This window comes from Anoplopoma fimbria, chromosome 4 (assembly GCF_027596085.1).
Source record: "Anoplopoma fimbria isolate UVic2021 breed Golden Eagle Sablefish chromosome 4, Afim_UVic_2022, whole genome shotgun sequence".
Classification (NCBI taxonomy): Eukaryota; Metazoa; Chordata; class Actinopteri; order Perciformes; family Anoplopomatidae; genus Anoplopoma; species Anoplopoma fimbria.
Window position 1 is genome coordinate 22,598,347 of NC_072452.1, and position 19,692 is coordinate 22,618,038.

Here is a 19,692-nt window from a genome sequence, read left to right on the forward strand (position 1 = left end):
TTTAAAAGTATGAATTACTAATTAAAGACAATGAGAAATGTCAGATGTGGTGCAATGTAATGTGATATAAAACAGAGAAACCAAAACAAAGGGCTCCTCGGTGAAGTCTATGTCTCTGTTGGTGTGGGTGTGATTGGTGCACATACACAGTGGGGGGGAAAAATAAATAAAAATCACCTGAAAAAGCCTTTTTATATTTTCTGCAGCCACATAAAAAAAGTATTTTGCTCTAAAAAGTACATTACATTACATTACAGTCATTTAGCAGACGCTTTTATCCAAAGTCAAGGTAAAAATCGGATGATGTGTTTCAGCAGTTGCTTGTTTCAGCAGTTTTCTGGCAGTCAGTGTCTTGAAACAAAGCAGAATAATTCCATGAATGATGCAAAAACGTAATTAAAACCAGGTGACTACACCTCAGTTGCAGATTTGTATTTTTCCAAAAGAAAGGGGGGAATTTTAAACTTATAAAAAAACAAAAAAAAAAAAAACCCTCGTCAAGCCTAAGCGACAAAATCGGCTGCTGCACCCCGTGAAAATCAACATGTTTTTTTGTTTTTTTTTGCAGCTTCGGTGCAGAAAAAACAGGGAGTCAAGAGAGGCAACAGACGGGCAGAGAGGAGAGGCAGAGAGGGGAATACTGTGAAACCCTGCCCAAGGTATAGGCTCGCTTAAAAGGCTTAAAAGCCTGGAGAAAATTGGATCAGGGAGAATCGTCACCCAACTTTCATTATTTCCAAGTGGTGTGATTGAATTAAAGGGCAAGATGGTGGTTGGAGAGGAGTGGAGGAGGAGGATGGAGGAGGAGGGTGGAGGAGGAGGGTGGAGGGGTGCGTAATGGCGTGGTATTAAATTCTAATTAGAGATGCAGGGGATCAATGATAGGGAGGTTGGACAGCCCGGGCCCCCAGTGCCAGCCCAATAGACTGATGAGTTATTGTCATGTAAAAAAGCTCCAGCAATAAGACCAAACGCTCTGCTATTGTCCAAGCGGAAAGAGCCAAGTTTATTATGAGGACTATATGCTCTAGAGACCTCGGGCTAGGCGGCTCTTAGGGGGCTTTTCATAAAACAGGGCTAGGTTCCTATAAAGGAGGCCAGTTTTGGAGCAGGCGCTGAGCAGTGAACATCTACCCACCGTCCAGCCTCCTCACAACCAGTCCAACCCAAACCAGTCATCTCTTACCCTTTTTTTTTTTGTATTTCGATTATTTTTTTTTGCTTTGTTTACCTTCTAACCCATTTTTCTTTTTGGGGGGTGTAGGCTAGTTTTTCCCTGGTTTGCCTTCTTCTTTTTTTTTTTTCTCCCAGGGAAAGTGCATGCTTTCTTCTCAAATGTATAAAATGGAGTATTCTTACCTAAATTCCTCTGCCTACGAGTCATGTATGGCCGGGATGGACACGACGAGCTTGGCATCGGCCTACGCGGACTTCAGCTCTTGCAGTCAAGCCAGTGGGTTTCAGTACAATCCCATCAGGACCACTTTCGGGGCCACCTCCGGCTGCCCGTCCCTCACGCCGGGGTCCTGCAGCCTGGGGACCCTGCGGGACCACCAGAGCAGCCCGTACGCCGCAGGTAAGCAGCTCCTACAGCCTCAACCCTGCAGTATTATAGGACGCCTTGATTGCATTTGAAAATGGAAATGTGTTTAGTATTTACCAAACGAAATTTGCTTACACAAATGAAAGAATTTATCACGTTAGAAGCGATTGCAGGCAAGCTGTAATTCGGTTACGGGGTTATACTATCCCAGTCACACCCCAAAACCGCCAACAGAATTATCTTAAGCTGCCAAAATGATAGGCATAATTTATTTACTTTGCGATGAGACATAAAGCTTTGGGAAATAATTAGATAACCAAAGACTAAAGCTCATTATTGACACTGAATTGGAGTTACAGTAGCTGATGGGAACATTATGACAAGTTTCTTCAAACTTGAGGAGCAACAATTAGTTTAACATCACAATTAACCACATCACAGGTCAGAACTCATCCACAGGTAATCAAAGGCTTAATACAATTGAAAGCTTTCCACAACCGGATTTCATACAATATATCGAGTTTTTGAATTTACTTTCATTTGACAACATCACACTCATATGTCACACTGACATGTTTTCATTGTTTTTATTACAGTTCCCTACAAGCTCTTCACGGATCACGGAGGACTGAACGAGAAGAGGAAGCAGAGACGCATCCGGACCACCTTCACCAGCGCCCAGCTGAAGGAGCTGGAGCGGGTCTTTGCTGAGACCCACTACCCGGACATCTACACCAGAGAGGAGCTGGCTCTCAAGATAGATCTGACTGAAGCCCGAGTGCAGGTACGGACGACCAGCCTGCTCCAAATGCACCCAAATACGCATGGAGGGATTTATGATGGAAATAACAAAATCGCATCAAATCACTTATTTTTTTAATAGATTTTTAGAGAAAAACAAAGAGGTTTACTTTTTTACTTTGACTTGATCAGCTGGCACAGTCTAACACACACGTTAGGGGTTTGTCTTTAGGGACACTTTAAGACATTTAATAATAATAATAATAATAATAATTCATTTTATTTGAGGGCGCCTTTCAAAGCACCCAAGGTCACCTTACAGGGCAGTTTAAAAACAGAAAACATAATCAACAATCATAAAAAACACAAGAACAAGATACATTGAACAATTTACATAAGTGGGGTGAGATGGGTTAGATGGAATATGTCAGTTTAAAAAGATGTGTTTTGAGACGAGACTTAAACACCAAAACGCATTTATATATACATTGAATGTGTTGTATCTCTGTTATGCTGCTCATTCTGTACACATGACATCTATTGCATTCTGTCCATCCTGGGAGAAGGATCCCTCCTCTGTGGTTCTCCCAGAGGTTTCTTCCTTTTTTCTCCCTGTTAAAGGGGTTTTTAGGGGAGTTTTTCCTGTGAATGTGAGGGTTATGGGACAGAGGATGTTGCATGTGTACAGATTGTAAAGCCCTCTGAGGCAAATTTGTAATTTGTGATTCTGGGCTATACAAAATAAACTGAATTGAAATTGAATTGAATAATCATTTATGTTTATTGTTTCAATAAGAGGCCTTAAATGTTAGATCTGAGAAAACATACAAGGGGTGGTGGGGGAAAAAAAAAAGTCAAACATCAGAGTTAAAGCTGTTTCATCGCGTTTCCAAGCGCACAGATGGAAAGTGACATCTGGAAGGACAGAGGATGTCACATGTGTACAGATTGTAAAGCCCTCTGAGGCAAATTTGTAATTTGTGATTCTGGGCTATACAAAATAAACTGAATTGAATTGAATAAGCTCTCTGGTTTAGAGTCAATTCCTCTAAGATTGTGCGTCACAGCCTTGTTGGTCATGTCTATTTGAAAACTGAGCGAGTTATTGATTGTTTTGTGGTCACAAATCAAACATTAACTTTTGCTTTTTCGTTTTTTTTCCAGGTTTGGTTCCAAAACCGACGTGCAAAGTTTCGCAAACAGGAGCGAGCAGCTGCAGCGGCCGCAGCGGCTGCCAAGTCCAACTCCGGGAAGAAGTCCGACCCCAGAGACGATGACAGCAAAGACAACAAATCCACCGACCCGGACAGCACAGGAGGACCGGGCCCGAACCCCATCAACACCTCCAACTGCGGAGGACCGAGCCCCACCGGAGGCCAGGTGAACACCACCGGGAACGGACAGATGGAGCAGGTGAAGACCGCAGTCTCCAGCGGCATGGGGGTGACAGCGGCCAGCCAGGGATGGGCCACCGCCCCGGGGACCATCACCTCCATCCCGGACTCGTTGGGAGGGCCCTTCGCCAGCGTACTGTCGTCTTTGCAAAGACAGAATGGAGCCAAAGCTACTTTAGTAAAGACCAGCATGTTCTAGTGAAGACAAGAGAGAGAGAAGCTCCCTCATCCTCCGGAGACAGAAAAAGCAATTCCCCTGCGACAGACTTAAGGACAATAAAAAGCAGTTAAAACGAAGATGACAACTCTTGTTATTTTATTTTTATGCCTTGCATCAGTTGACACATTTGCTGTGAAAATATCCATCTTGACAAGTCATCCTGTCTGATAATAATGGGTGACATGTTTCCACTTGTTTCGTCTAAAGACTGAAGAAGAAAAAAAAAGAAAAAAAAGGCAGAAGACATATTAATATCAACAACATGACATTCTGTTGAGATGCTTCAAACCCAGAACAAGACGACAGCAATGTTCCTTCCTGATCAAACGACACATTTAAGACTCAATCCTCGGTGAAGTGACTTGTTAAGATGCACATTTCTTTTTTTGTTTTTCATTTGTTTTTTTGGGGGCCAGGTTATGAGCAAACACAGACATTAAGTCACATCACAGGTCAGAGGTCAACAGCTGCTTTGTTCGGTAGAGAGACGTTTAACATCCACACACACACACACACACACACACACACACACACACACACACACACACACACACACACACACACACACACACACACACACACACACACACACACACACACACACACACACACACACACACACACACACACACACACACTTGCTTCTCTGATCTGTGCACAATATGCTGTTTGGACAGCAGCCTCTTTACAGCTGTGTGTGTGTGTGTGTGTTTTTTTTTTTTGTTGTTCTTGTTGTTGTTTTCGTTTCCAGGGCTGCTTGAGAGTTTAGTTTCTTTAAATTATCGATATAAACACAATTATTTCCTCGAGAAAAAAAAAAAGGCACAAACTACTGCAATGTTCACCTCTTGACAGGAAATCTGTGTGTTTTGTGTGTCTTTCTACGGCAGTGTTTTTGTGGCTCAATCTGTATAGTGTTAATACGTATTCTTGTCTCCTATAGTTGATCCATAGGCCATACTCCCTCGTAGATCGATCATACAAGTCTTTTTGATGTTTTACAAAATTCCCCTCGGAAGAATTTATTTTGGGTAAAAAAAAAAAAAAAGAAGAAGAAGAAGAGGGAATGGATGCAAACATTGTATTTATTTCTATATAATTTGCATGTTGTCTTTCTGTCTGATTTTATGATGATTTCTCTTCCATTTTGTGAGCATTATGTAACACGTTTTGTCCAGGATCTGAAAGTTATTTATATGTAGGTAATGAATGCTTATATTTAAGAAGGAAATATTTCTACATGTGCACATAGTTTTCCAGGTGTACCATTGAAATGGTTGTTGATGATAAAAAAATAATAGTCCAAGTTGCTTTTGTCATGTTTTCTTTGGATAAATAAGGTATTTTATATTGCAGGTCAACATAATCTTTAATTACAGAATCTTAAAACAAGCTTCTTAATCATTACTCATGCATACATGGGTTGTTTCGGTCATGGCCGTTTAAAAAGGCCGCAGATTTCAGCACCACGGACAGCTCCGCAAGATTTATTTCTCCTAAAAAAAACTGTGAAAACATTCAGCTTATGTTCACAAAATTGAATCCAGTTTCAATGCAAATATTAAAAGTGTAGTGTGGGTCTTTTGAAGTTCAACACAATTTGAAAAAACGCTGCAATGATGCAGAGTTACATTTCAGCAAACTGGAGAAAAGGTGGAAACATGTTCTCTGAATGTGACAAAGGACACCATGTCACACGAATGAACAGGTATTTAAAAATCACATGAAAGACAATTTACAATTTTAACCTCAACATTATATTGACCTTCTTGAGGTGAATTTTTGAAGCAGATGTTGCACTAAAATCTTTGACGCTTCAGATTTTGTGCCAAATGAGTTATTACTCTTTAGACCAACCTGTTTACAAAAACTTGCTGTCAAAGGTATTTAAATATGCAACACTATCTTCATCTACAAGGTCCCAATTCATGAGAAACCTGTGACCCCAATGAAAATATTATGAATGCATCTTTTTGGCATCAAGCTGAAATTCCTAATCAGGTCACACCATTTTGATTTAACACCTGTTCAGGTGCCTTATCATCTAATCCCATCACTCAACCAATCTTTAATAAGAAATCTAACCATAATCTGCACTTTAAACCTAAATTAAAACCTAATGAATCTGACATTAGTGGCAGAATTCAAGAGTTATATATATTTTTTAATTGCCTCTATTATGTTTTAGCCATACCGTCTGATTTTGTATTTTTTTGTTGTATTGTTTGCAACTTCATATAGATTTTTCCAGATCTCCCTCAACAAGATTTACCTGGTTTGAAAAATAATAAATAATAAAATAATAAATGAAAAAACAAACCAGGAAAGCAGCAACGCTGCAGTAAAAACTATTTGTAGTGGAAACAGACTTCGACTCAACACCGGTTTACAAATATACTTGATTTTTGGGTTCTTTTTTTACACATTTGCTTTTTCCAGAAGATGACATATGCAGTATCAAGTATTTATTCACCACCTTTATTTGGGGGGGGGGATTTATTGAAAAAATAAGAGTCAGAATCACAGTTTTAATTTATAACATTTTATTTATAAACATACAGTTTGCTATAAATGCCATTGCATTTAAACATCAAATGAATCTATATTTCGGATAGTGTTCAGGTGAATATTACAATAAATACAGAACAGACGTGAAGGAAGGCTCCATTCCCCAACCATCCTGCTAAGAAGACCGTCTGAATATAGAGCTCTGTCTCAAAGATCCCGCTATAAGAGACTCAGCCGAGATTTTTTATTTGTGAACTAAATGAGGATAAAAAAGAAAATACACAACCGGAACAGAAGCTTAAAAATACTGTAGATCAGAGAGGTGAACCCGGAGGAGAAGCTTGGCTATAGGACGCCGTTCAGGAGGAGGAGGCTGCTAGTTTGCTTTCATACAGCAAATCATTTGGTTTTAGGCTTAAAACGTGCATTTTTATTTTTTAACATCCGCAATACACAACCGAGCTCCTCTCATACAAGTCCAAAAAAAATATTGAAGCGAGTGATTTCAAATGTCCAGCTGGCGGCACAGATCTTTAGTTTTTCATCCAACCAAATATTGCACAGGTGCAACTGCTGCTGGTACGAGTGATCACATCACCTCCGCTGTTTAACTGGATGCAACATAGTGTTTATAAATGAATCCTACCACTGAGCAATTATCAAAATTACCTCAATTAATAGCATACAGAAGTCTATATCTCTCTAGAATAAAACAACATTCAGAATTAAATCAATGGTCTCCCCTGCAGTTTATATATATATATATTTTTTTTTTTTCCAAATAGACAACAAATGTTTTCCTTTGCACTGCTTTTTATCACTGCAAATCACGGAGGAATCACAGGGCGAGGAAGTATATGAAACAAAGGGTGTCATTTATGTAAAATAATCAGTACTTATCAAGTGGAGTACAATGGATGTAAGGGAGGGCTGCAGCCTGTCTGTCTGCAGTTTAAAAGGTTCAAATTTGGCCAAATCCCTCCCTACACCCTTAAAAAAAAAATTAACTAAAAGAAAAGAAATCAAACACCATACAGCTGGTGTGTTTTTCCTGCATCACCTTGCTTTTCCTAAGGCACATTAAAGTCCTGACTTTCCGAGCAGAGGAGCAACCTGCTGAGACCCAAAAAGCACAAAAACAGCTCTGGAGTCGAGTTATTGCCCTGAAGAGGAAACTGTATATAATATGTGTTTTATATTATAAGCTAATTTTGTTCAGGAGCATTAGGGGTCACTGTGAGGGATCAAAGTAGTGGGTTTATAGTGACCTTTACTGCATTGTATAAATGACATTTTTGCATATATTTTTTGTTTTATTCTCGTATCTAATTAAAGGGTCATACATTTATTAATATTGTCCAGATCCTGTCTGTTTTAGAGAAATAAAAAAACAAACAATCTGAGCTGCCTGACCACATATTCAGCTTTCTTTCCAGTTTTTAATTTTTTTTCCAAATTAAGAAAATCTTTCTTAAATGATAACACAATGATTCAGTAACTATGGAATATACTGCATTTTCCATCGTATGGAATTGAATAGTAAATATACTTTTTTCCGATCAGGAAAATAAAAATCTGTTTCTACGTAACCAAACACTTGAACACCAGATTTTACACCATACACGTGTGTTCACTCTGACATTGTAGGACGCTAAACATCCGCCTACCTGTGTTTGAAGCATAGTATTGTCTTTTCTTTTCAACATGGCCGCCACCCCAGAACAGTCTCTCTCTCTCTCTATTTCTCTCTCTTTCTCTCTCTCTCTCTTTCTCTCTTGCTCTCTTTTGCTGCATGATGGAACAGGGTCTGTGGTGGTACGTGGACCAATCAAATCCAGATTTCACTCACATATCAGATGACATAAACACGAAGAATATTTATATATATATATTTTTTTCTTAAACGTTTGACTGTCCCCAGATCCCCCGTTTGGCCCCCGTGATGAGTCTCCATTAGTTACTGAGCTGCAGAGGATGCAAAGATCCCGACACGCTGTGAAGGACATGATTCGTAGATAATCGGTTTAAAACAGGGATGGTGGGGGGGGGGGGGGGGGGTTTCTTCCATGAACCTTGTGCTTTTCTGTTGAGCGTCACAACGTGGTTGGCTGTCCGGCCGCTTGAAAAGGAAAAAGAAGAGAGGAAAGAGAAGGAAAAACCCACAATTTTTATTAAACCGAATGTGTTTTAGAGGTTTTTTTTAAAAAGGCCAAAGACATGCAGCTATAATGAAAGAGAATCTCTTTAAAAATGACTTTGGAGTCTTTTGATTGAGTCTCTGATTTGATTTTGTGGTTTTCTGATCCCCAAACAATAACAGCTGCTGAGAGGTTATGTAAATACGAGCTGTGTCTTAAGAAAGCATCAACTTCTGCTCTTGTGCAGACAAGGTGAAAGGGACGGGAAGTTACTTTCATCCTCTCACAGTTGCTACATCACCAGTTTCTCTTCCTCCACCCATCCCTCCATTCAGCTTCACTGTTTCTGACACTTCCTTTATTAAAACTGCACCGGGGTCAGGTTTTTTATATTAAAGTACACTCGTCTTATCAGCCACACAGGGAGAGGCTGCAATAAAGAATGAAACATTTGAAACACTCCTTTATTTTTTGATCATAAAATAGTGTCAGGTTTACTTTGAAAATAATATATCAAAGAGCTTTGTCTGTTTTTCTACCCGGTTTATGAGCACCGTATTTTCTGCTGGTGCTGTGACGCAAACACATTATTGAAATGATCATTAGTGGCAATATGAAATATGGCTGATACTTCCAAACAATAAGGAACAACAACACCTCACCCTTTTTATAATATTAGAGAACGATTAAACTCTGTCTTTATGAGCGTTATGTAACAGGGAAGATTTCTTTTGATTTCTGGTGGTTGTGTTTTTTTTAGATATTCAGGATGATGGTTGATTTGCTTCTACCTGACATTCATAACTCATTTATGTTTTGGATAGATGGAAATATTGTTAGAGAGACAGCAGAGAGAGAAAACAGAGAGAGAGAATCAAGGCAAAGGCTTGGGGGAGAGAAAAGAGGGAGAAAGACTTACAGCGGGAGCGGATGTAGCACTGGTGGCAGTTGAGGAGGCCGTTTCTGATCCGGACGTCTGTCCCCGTAGTCGTGTCGCCTAACTGTCCCTTACACACACCACACTGAAGAGAGACAGCGGGGGGGGGGGGGGGCATTTTAATTCACAAAAAATCATTAATGAGTTAGTTGTTATTATATCTAAATCTTATGCATAAGGCTATTGTTATTTCACAGTTCTTTATCAACAAATCAACCCCTAAACCATCAATCTGTTGTGTCTTTCGATGCTTTCTGACTTCCTGTTGGTTCCTACTGAAGATATCATTATTTAACAATATGGCAAAAATATTTAGTTTCATATTTAGGAATATAAATTAAACTAAAGCTCAAAATCCAAACAGAACTAAATAGTACAACTGCAAGGGGACTATTTTCAGCTGCTGCTTGATACACATTTGGTGCCCTTGTGAGTATTACTGACGGTGTATGAGGGACAGACTTGCAATAGTGTCCCTCATTGTATTAATGAAAACATGTCAGCCAGTGAAACAGTGTGGATCATTGATATGTTTCAAGTATTTTTTGTACAATGACCAAAGGTTTAAATACACAGGCATTCAAAACGACTGCACATTACACAACAACACCACTGTTAAGGTACAGCAGCATTCATACTTCTAATACATAAATAAATTAATTCAAAACAAAATAACAACGGAGAACGATCCTGAATTCTGTCACCGACCTTGAAGCAGTGAATGTGGAAGTACAGACTGAGGGTCTCTATGATCATGGCCGCCCCCTTCCCCAACGGCTGCCCACAGCTGGAGCACAGCTTCTTCCCACTGACAGACCTACAGGAAGGAGGAAGAAACAGAAAATCATGATACAAAGAGCAACTGTAAATTATGTGAAGCACTGATTAAGTTTCTGTTATACCAGTTAGGCTCTTTTGACGATTAATATGAAAGAGAAACAGAGTTAATAAGCTGTTCATTTGTCAGTGTTTTGATATATATATATATATATTTCAGGTCGCTCCTTCCGCTATTTTGTCTTATAGCTTGTTGGTCTTTGCTGTTATTGTTTCTGTTTCTACTGATCAAGGTCCTTCTGTTTATTGTTAACTATGGTCTATCTACTCTACATGTCTTCCTGTGCCTCCTGTAAGCTATTTTCCATTAATTTGTGATTGTAATTGTATCTTAATGACCCAGGACTGCAGACAAGCTGGCACATTTGAGTTGTTGATGTTTACAAATTAACATTTTACTGTAAAACAAAGAAAATATGTAATAAAAAGCATGAAAAAAACCTCCCCTTTCCTTGCATTGTATTGAAATTCACATTGCATACAAGGGTCCTTGCTGCAATGCTACATGTCTTGAGACGGGTGGAGAGATGTAGGCAGCAAAGCAGAAAATGACAGTGTAGAAATGAAGCGCTCCCCCTTCCCGTCCCTCTCCCTCCATGTGGGCTGTTTGTGATTCAGTACCTGTTGGGTGCTGGAGGCAGTGTGTCTGGAGGCGGTGGACATGCTGCGGGGGGTTTCGATGAGCTGCGGCACATGTTATTATCAATGGGACCACTCCTGGAAATGGACAGCAACATGCAACATGATGATGACTCACGGCTACAGCGACTCTATTGGCTGCCATAGTCAGACACCAACCAATCCGAGACAGAACGAGCTGAACAAACGAAATCTACTCAGTTATGTTTGAGCAAAACCCAGATTTACCCTTAAAATGCAGTGTTATGTGTTACCGACCCTAATGGATGTTTAAAACACTTTTCTTGTCACAGACTGTTGTTTCTATATGTGGAGGAAGACTATAGGGGGAAAATACAGGCGCAATATGCCACCTGCTGGTCGAACACTGAAGGTGTTACCTAAAGATTCACTCCTACAAAAACCCTGCTAGTCACAAATGTGTATTTAGATACAGAATGAAATGGGAATGCAATCTATTTATCTATTTTAAAATAAGCAAAATTAGCAGTGTTATGGTTCCTGAGGGCCAGCCTTGACACGTAGAGGAATTATATCAAACAGAACAAGTAACATAAGGATATAAAATGGAAGTTATGTAAAAAAATTCTCCTAAAACGAATGAATAAAGATCTGACAGCCATGATATGAACACAACATCTTAACTTAAAATGCAAAAGAGATAAATGGTTGTAAAATTGAAAGGGACTTAACTCTGGATATATATATATATATATATATATATATATATATATATATATATATATATATATACATATATATAAAAAGACTATAATAACCAGGCAGAACTTGGACAGGAGGCATATCTCGAACACACACACACTCACACACCTCCTGTCTCCTGCAGGCCGACTGGGCTTGTTGCTGTCTGCTGAAGGTTCTTCTCGTTTCTTCACTGGAGTCGAGCTTTTGGTCGACATCGCAGGAAGTTTGTTGCCGTTCTGCAGACTGTGACCGAGTGCCTCTGCCTGACTGCTGCTGCTCTGACTCACCGAGCTGAGGATCAGAAACAAACTGTGTTGATTATCATATCTTCACGTTTTGTTTTTTTTCTCTTATCATATTTTATCTAACTTTATTTAAGACTGATCCCACCTAAATCTACTGAATGATACAGGGATACAGTGATACAGTCTGATACCCTGACTAGTAAAAAGGTCAGAGATAAAAGTTTAGACACAGAACAATCATATCAATGCAGTTACTTGCAGAGTATTTACTGTAGGAAACACACGAAGATCCAGCTTCAAACAATAAATGTGAAAAGGCACAAAAGCAAATTTGACACTTCATTGTGTTTGGCAGGTGACCATTAAACTAAAACTTGACAACAACCGAATTTTAAATTGTCTTCTCCATCATCTTCCATCTTCTACGTATTGTGTGCAGCTGTCTCTCACGTGACTGTAAACAACCTTGTTATACAGAGAGGGTTTCTTAATCCGCCGTTGCTCAGCATCTCTGCTAAAAAGTGCAACATTTATCACTTTAAGAAAGGTCGCTAACCTTCTGGCTGTTTTCATGCTGTCGTCCGCGGTGCTGATGTCACTGGTCCTGTCGTTTTCTCTGCGTTTCCATTCGACGCTCTCTGTGCTCCCCCTCTGTGCCGTCCAATCACAAACAGGGAACAGTTAGCTGAACAACCAATCATAAAGGGAGCACTGTGCCCACTCATGTAATTCTATCCAATTGTCACCCAGAGTCCCCTCTTGAAATGAAACTTCAGTAATGCATGCTTCAAACTAAACTATCTATAATAAGTCAATGAGCCATTCACCGACTGCCTCTCCATGAACTCCTGCTTGCGTTCCCAGTCGGCCAGCGAACGGACGATGGTGTCCTGGGACTCCGAGGTGGAGGAGACCTCTCCTCGGCTTGGGGACGGCAGGGCGGAGGAGCGAGGAGTCAGAGGCGCCACAGTTTCCTCCAGTATCCTACGCTCCTGTTGTGATGGAGAGCGAATGGGGAGGAAAATACACACATTTTATTCATTGAACTGGTGCTCTCATCCAGAACACTGAGTCCAAAATCATCTGAGTGAGTTAAACCAAATACACATCACAGGTTCAAGATGTAGCATAAACTTTCACGCACCTCCTCGTTGTACTTCCTCTCCTCTTCCGCCACCTCCCTCTGGGCTTTCTCCCACTCCTCCTTCAGCTTCTCCTGCTCGCGCCGGTACTTCTCCTGTCACCATGGCAACAGACACATGACATACAGCACAGAGCCTCAACGAAAAAAAATGAAGACTAAACTGTCTGCAGGTGGATATTTTGGCAGGAAAACAGAGACTAATGCATTTTGCTTTATTTCATCCAAGAGGGGACTAACACCTGTACATCCTGCTGTCATAATTGGAAAGACATATATAGACTCCTATCAAATGTCCATGTGTGATACCCTTAGTTTGTACTTTAAATAAAAGCCTGGTCTTAGGGACATAAATGAATGCAAAGTTAGCTTGCTCAGATCTTATATTTGCATGTTAGGAATAAAAATAAAATTAAAAAAAAGACCAGAAACAGGCACTGTGGACAAAAGGCAAAAGTAGAGCATGCAAAGGTTCCTACACAATTTTGACTTAAAAGCTGCCTTCATTTTTTTTGTAACTTTTCCATTAATGTATGCAACTATAACAGCAGCTGGGCAACATGGCCACCAGCACTTAAGATTATTTCAGATGAGCATAGACATCCATCAGACTAGTTTTTAACAGACTTGTGTAGGAAACCCAAATATAAAGATTCAGGGTTTAGAGAGAAAGCAACATAAGCAGAGCAGATGACAGATCAAGGCACAGAAAAAACACAGAATCAACCAGGAAGTTAACAAGCACATTGATGCACCAGACAGACATTCATCCATTTCAGCGCATCTCATCTCAAACAGTCAACTGGAAAGACGTCAAATCTGTACCCATCACTGAGATGTATTCATCACTGATTACACTGTAGAAGAGTACAGTATATCATGGATACCAATGAATCCTTTACATGTTTAAAAATCTGTGGACCTGAGATGGACCTCTGATTGGTTGAGGAGAGAGAGGGTGATCTGGGCAGCAGCAACAGCAGCAACCTTGAACAAAGTCCTTGTCTGTGTGTGTGTGTGTGCATGAGATGGAGACAGTGAGCAGATAGAACCACACCGGAGCAGGTTCTTCCACTGCACAACACCGCCCTCTAGTGGTCGAGGTGTGCATCTGGCGTGGTTGGGCTGCGCCTTTTAGGGGGAGGATAGGCTGAATATAAAACAAACATGGAGGCAAGCTTTGCAAGGAGCAATGAAATGTGGTTAATCCATCTGAGCCGTCACACGGCGGCTTACTGTGCCACTGCATGATTCACAGGATGATAAACAGTAAAGCGACCCAACCATTTAGATTATAGTTGGGCTAAATTAGTTGAAAAACTGATGGGTTTTCAGTATCTAATTTGGACCTGTGTCACACTGAAATAAAGTCACTGAAATGCTGTTTAAAACATCAGTTATGTCATCTAGATAAACAAACTTAGCCCAGTTTTAAGCCTACACTTCTTTTTATCTACTATTCATAGCCTGGCTTATGCTTTGACTCATGCGTAGCTCATTTGTCAACAAGTCATCATAATTGTCCTGTAATACCTGCATTGTGTAAAAGTGCTAATAAAGCTTTACATGCTGATTGCCAAACTTCATAGCTGAACTTGTAGATCAGCTGTGTGTTAGAATCACAGACACTTTAGCGACAGTGTAAAGCCTCATAATTAACTAACTTCACACCTCAACCGATGATTCTTTACTTCTAGGACTTCTTTGTTATCTCAGTTGCTCAAACATAAAAGATATTTGCAACCAAAAGTATTTTCCGTGCCTAATCCTCACGATGCTGGTGCCTTGCTCCACCCACTAAGCCCCATAAAGGAACTGAACCCCCTTAACCTTGCAGACTCATGCGCCATGCTTTACCCTCTGAGGTATACTGTGTACCTGCAGCATGCGCTCCTGCTCTTGCTGCCACCTTTCCTGACGCTTTCGCTCCTCATCCGGGTCCCAAGACCAGCGGTCAGCCCGCCTGGCCTGGGGCAACACCGGGACTGACACCTGATAGACCCCAACACACAAACACACACACAGACACACACACATCAACAACATGCACAAATACACGCGGCACACACATATTCATGCACACTCACCCACAAACAGACCTCTCACTCACACACTCTCACCGAACCATCAATGAGATTGATATGGCCCCGACTCACACACACATACACACACACACACACACACACACACACACACACACACACACACACGATCAACACAAATGTGTTCACACATCCACCACAGGAAAAAGAAGAAGGGAAGGGAGGAGACAGAAATAGTTGGTCTACCACAACAGCACTACTCCAAAGCTAGCCAAAGGATTCCTACTAAGGAGAGAGAAGACAGAGAAAGAGAGAGATGAGCTCAAATGAAAAACGAAAGCAGTCTCGGCCGTTTTCTACAGCATCCTCATCTGGCATGCTACATGAACAGCTCTGTGTGTCACGTGATGTGTGGTAGAGCTTGGCAGTTTGACGCGGTGAGTTCACAAACCACTGATCTTAGAAAATGATGAAATGTTAAAACGCCAGCAGTCTTTTTCATGTTTTTCTTGGTTATGTTTAGATGAAAGTCTTTTTTGTAGTGATTTTTCCTTATTCTTACCTGCAGACTTACGTAATGTACATTTTTTAACATTTGACTTCTGTTTTATCTCTGTGTACATACAGAATGTTAAACTACAATACTGTAACCCAGGAGATAAGCCAGATGAGAAGCAAAATATTATTCTATCCGATGATGCTTTTTACTCACGTTTCCACGACTTTCCTTCTCCATCTCTTCTGTAGAGGAAACGCGACAGAGAACATTATTTTAAATACAATTTAAACAAACATTTTGGATACACGTCATGAAAAGAAATGCCTTTTGATGGGACAAATATTTAGGAAAATGACAACACGCCAAGTGTCGGTTTGATAGCTCAAGCAGTGAAGATGCTGATAAAGAAAACAAAGAGAGAGACCCGTTCACCAAGAGGAAGTCCTATCTTGCTGTTAATTTGTCTTTATGTTTTGATGTGTAATGCTATAAATGGGAACTTTTTAAAATCACTCTGGGTAGGAGTGATTCAGATGTTGAGGATAAGGGTGCTCCGATCAGGATTTTTGAGCCCCGATAACAAATCGCATGAAATAGTATTGGCCGACTTCATCACAGTGTCTATTTTTTTTCTATTTCTAAGTGCTGGTCAACTGCGATTCTGCTCCTCTGTTCTTTGTATGTGTTTTTGCTTCTCTCTCTTGCTCTGTTTACACAATACTGACAAATATGTGGAATAATACATCATTTGAAAAACCCTATCACAAATAGCAGTGATGATAGGGTTGCGAAAAAAAAGACCAGACAGACAACAAAACTCTTGCTGCAGATTCAGAGTTGAGCCGCATGTCTGTGTGTTGATCCGCTCTCAGAGTGAATTAAAGAGCAGGCGAGAAAGCAGGCAAATAAGTACGGAAAACATTTCAATTTCGAAATGGTTATAGACCACCGATCAAACTATTTAGAATGAATGTTGGTCAATCTATCGGAGCACCCTTAGTTGAAGTTGACCTAATGCTGTGGCTTTTGGTGGATAAGACAATCATGTAAAGCACAATGGGGCAAACAAAACTGATCATTCTTAAAGTAAAGTAGGTCATCTATGATGATTTTTATAAATTGTCAAAAATGGCCTACTCCACTGGATAATTTGGATAAAACATCGTAATCATCATGATGATACTAGTATGACTCAAAATAAAGAACACAATTATACTTCAAAACACATTTACAAGAGAGAGAGAGAGAGAGAGAGAGAGAGACATCACTGAGCATCCACAGCACTCTGGACATGAGTCACAAACAAGAGATGGGACTGAGGGGCTGTTGTCTAGCCCTTGAAAAAAACGGCAGGGAAAAACCTGTTGCGTTCAGCGACCGGGGACGGAAACATGAGCTCCACCGATGAATGAAGAGGTTTACCTGGAGGAACGAAGAACTCCCAGCGTAACTTAGGGTTGCTGGTTGCCAGCGGCGACCTGATACTGTTTGCAAGCTCTATAGCGAAATAAAAATATGCAAGTGGAAAGGAAAGGAGGGAAGAAAGGGAGGGAAGGGAGTGATGAGGGACAGACAGATGTCAAAACCAAGAGTTGGTATGGACAACAGAGAATTGGAGAAATCAAATTGTGGAAGGATTTTACTTTTCTGCTTATTTGATACTGTATATTATTTGTGATTGGAAACACATTGTGATTCTTTAAAGAGGTTGTGATTCGGATTTAGTAAAAAGTGAAGTAGTTTCCTATCCCACTAGAATTTCAAGAAAATCTTTACTTGACGGCCACAAAGTCAGATTAAAGGCAGGAAAAAAAACAGCAGTGCTTTAAAAGTAATAATTAACTGATTTTACACATATTTTTGTTGGCTATCAGGTCTAATTAGCTTGTGTATCTGTCTAGATTGAGAAAAATGAATAAGGTAAGTAAGTGCCAATTCAAGATCTTTGTCTGTTGAGCAGATAAAAAACAAGATGAAGCAGGAGCTTGTGCAGGTTGGTAATAGTCAGACATTATTGAAGACCCCTTTAACTCTGCCAACTCTACAACAAAACCGAAAGAGAATCAGGCTGAAAGCCAAAAGAGGAAAAAAGCCAGCAAGGAGGATATGCTAATCAAACTCAGAAACCAAGGAGATGTATGGAAAAGAAGCTGCTGGCTTGGCATTTGGATGTAAAGAGTTCACTAACCTGCTGACGTTTCCCTTGGTGGGTGATATTCAAATGATCCTGGTGCAGCTATGCTTGGTACATTCTCTCTTCTCTGTGATGAGGCTTGGGAACTGGGAACAGTTGCCTGCAGAGAGATTCAAAGATTATCAGTCGGATGTCTGAGTGATTATTTCTTTAAAGATTGTATTAGTTTGGCTAGCAGCCTCACCTGTACAGTTACAGGCTGACTTTGCTGTGTGTTGACTCCCGACTGGACAACTTTGCAGATGATTTGACCAGATGGTTCTGTTTTTTCTGGTTTGGCTTCTGAAAACACAGAACACAGTTTAATTAATAAAGTTTAAAATATAAAAACGGCAAATTACAGACATTTTCTTTTTACATGTATCCCACAAAGTTCTATGTTTTTTGTGATTTCCAAAACTTCTAGGTCAGATTATAAACAGTACATGGCCTGTGTGACACAAATCTATGAGCAACCACAAGGGGGCAGTATAGCAACATGCTGCTCAGACCTGCAGCAGGTGTTTGTTGAGCTGCAGCATTTGACTTCTTCTCCTCTGGAGCAGCTACTGACTGGCTTCCAGTCTCTGCAAAGGTTTCTTCTGTCTTTTGCAGCTCCTATAAGCATCACAGATGGTTTATAAAATATTAATAATAAATCAAACAAGCCTGAGAACAAGAGGAATATGTAGTGCATGAAGTATCACTAGAAAACATTTGATTCCAGTCTTGAAGAGTTCAATAATAACATAAAATTGCCAAAAGGCTGCAAGACTTAAAAATGCCTCTATAGACAACAAGCAAATACAGTGCAAATGTCACACAGTTATCTTAACAACAAATAAGTTAAGATCCTCATCCTGACCGATGAGAGCGAGGTCGGCCGGCTGGGTGTCGAATGTTGAATGACTTCTTGGACGTCCTTAGAAGTCGGTTCTGTGTCAATTTGTGCCTCCTTGGCCTTTGTCGATACTGGGTTTTCTCCTCCGGTTGAGGCGACTGGACTGCGTGTTAGTGAAGTTGCTGACGACGGAGCGTCTACAGTGCCGTTGCTGGTTTTGGAAGGGGACGCCTGGAAGAGAGAAGGGGATTCCCTTCCTTGACTCTCGGGCGTAGAGGGAGCGTCGACACTTCCTATGTCGCCGTTGACTCGGAGCAAACCATCCGCCTGCATCGGAAGACAACAGGTTTAATACTGGCTTTATATACACACTGTAGAGTTCAAGAAGATGCTTTAAAATGTAACCCAAGAAATGTTCTTACAGTACATTCATTCATGATGAATTTAAATTCAATTAAATGATGATCCTTTTGTCTTGGATTTTGCTGATGGGTTATATATTCTCTTAAAATGTATATTGTTGCTCTTCTGTTTCATTCAAAAGGATTTGGATTATACATTTATTAAAAACGAGGTGCATATGAGTTAATTTGGTTCTGTAGGAGATTCGTAATCTCTCAATTTTTTTATTTTCCTGTGTCAACTTGAAATGTGACTAAGCTGAATGAAAACGTGCATCTGAAGGAATGCCTGAGTTTCCGATGTACAATCAGGCTGTTCAAGCTCAAAATATTTTCAACATTCAACACATTTAATTGATGACAAACAAAGAAATCAAGATGAACCCAGTGCCCTCATTTGTGGTCATTACCGGCCTCTCATCTCCGTCCGTTATTAACTATTCATCCAGCTCACAACACCGTGCTGGCCTCTGTGACAAAGAGGCACTAATGTATGTGTGAGGAGCTCCTAGTGAGCGGTAACTTAAGACACAGTGGTGGAGTTGGGTGAATGCAGGCTCTCAGTCTGGACCCCCCCCCCCCCACCCCTCCGCCTCAACCTTCTCATCCCCTCTCCTAGCAGCCTGTGTGGGCCCTCTTTGTCCGCCGGGAGCCCACTTCACATTGAGAGGGCCCTACTTGTCAACTT

The 19,692-nt window shown here is 40.5% G+C and overlaps 2 protein-coding genes across 2 annotated transcripts in view; one reads left to right on the forward strand and one right to left on the reverse strand.

Annotated features, from left to right (window-relative positions):
* Positions 1 to 1,335: 1,335 nt before the first annotated feature.
* Positions 1,336 to 3,877, forward strand: LOC129090457 (paired mesoderm homeobox protein 2B-like). Its single transcript, XM_054598109.1, has 3 exons — positions 1,336 to 1,576; positions 2,140 to 2,327; positions 3,449 to 3,877. Exons 1-3 carry the CDS (start codon positions 1,336 to 1,338, stop codon positions 3,875 to 3,877), a joined length of 858 nt encoding a protein of 285 aa, XP_054454084.1.
* A 4,566-nt stretch (positions 3,878 to 8,443) lies between these two features.
* LOC129089969 (LIM and calponin homology domains-containing protein 1-like) overlaps positions 8,444 to 19,692 on the reverse strand; it is an 80,556-nt gene continuing 69,307 nt past the window's right edge. Inside the window, 14 exon segments of the mRNA XM_054597411.1 lie at positions 8,444 to 8,525; positions 9,464 to 9,566; positions 10,190 to 10,298; positions 10,940 to 11,035; positions 11,789 to 11,953; positions 12,464 to 12,558; positions 12,735 to 12,899; positions 13,052 to 13,144; positions 15,803 to 15,831; positions 17,012 to 17,086; positions 17,778 to 17,883; positions 17,968 to 18,065; positions 18,275 to 18,380; positions 18,628 to 18,930. Of these exon segments, the coding sequence (XP_054453386.1) occupies positions 8,500 to 8,525; positions 9,464 to 9,566; positions 10,190 to 10,298; positions 10,940 to 11,035; positions 11,789 to 11,953; positions 12,464 to 12,558; positions 12,735 to 12,899; positions 13,052 to 13,144; positions 15,803 to 15,831; positions 17,012 to 17,086; positions 17,778 to 17,883; positions 17,968 to 18,065; positions 18,275 to 18,380; positions 18,628 to 18,930 (1,569 nt within the window). The 3' untranslated portion in view covers positions 8,444 to 8,499.

Excerpts from the sequence above, each read along its gene's own strand:
- LOC129090457 (XM_054598109.1), top strand. The coding sequence starts at position 1,336 with ATGTATAAAATGGAGTATTCTTACCTAAATTCCTCTGCCTACGAGTCA. Across the intron at positions 1,577-2,139 it reads GAGCAGCCCGTACGCCGCAG|TTCCCTACAAGCTCTTCACG; the intron begins GTAAGCAGCTCC and ends TTTTTATTACAG. Across the intron at positions 2,328-3,448 it reads TGACTGAAGCCCGAGTGCAG|GTTTGGTTCCAAAACCGACG; the intron begins GTACGGACGACC and ends TTTTTTTTCCAG.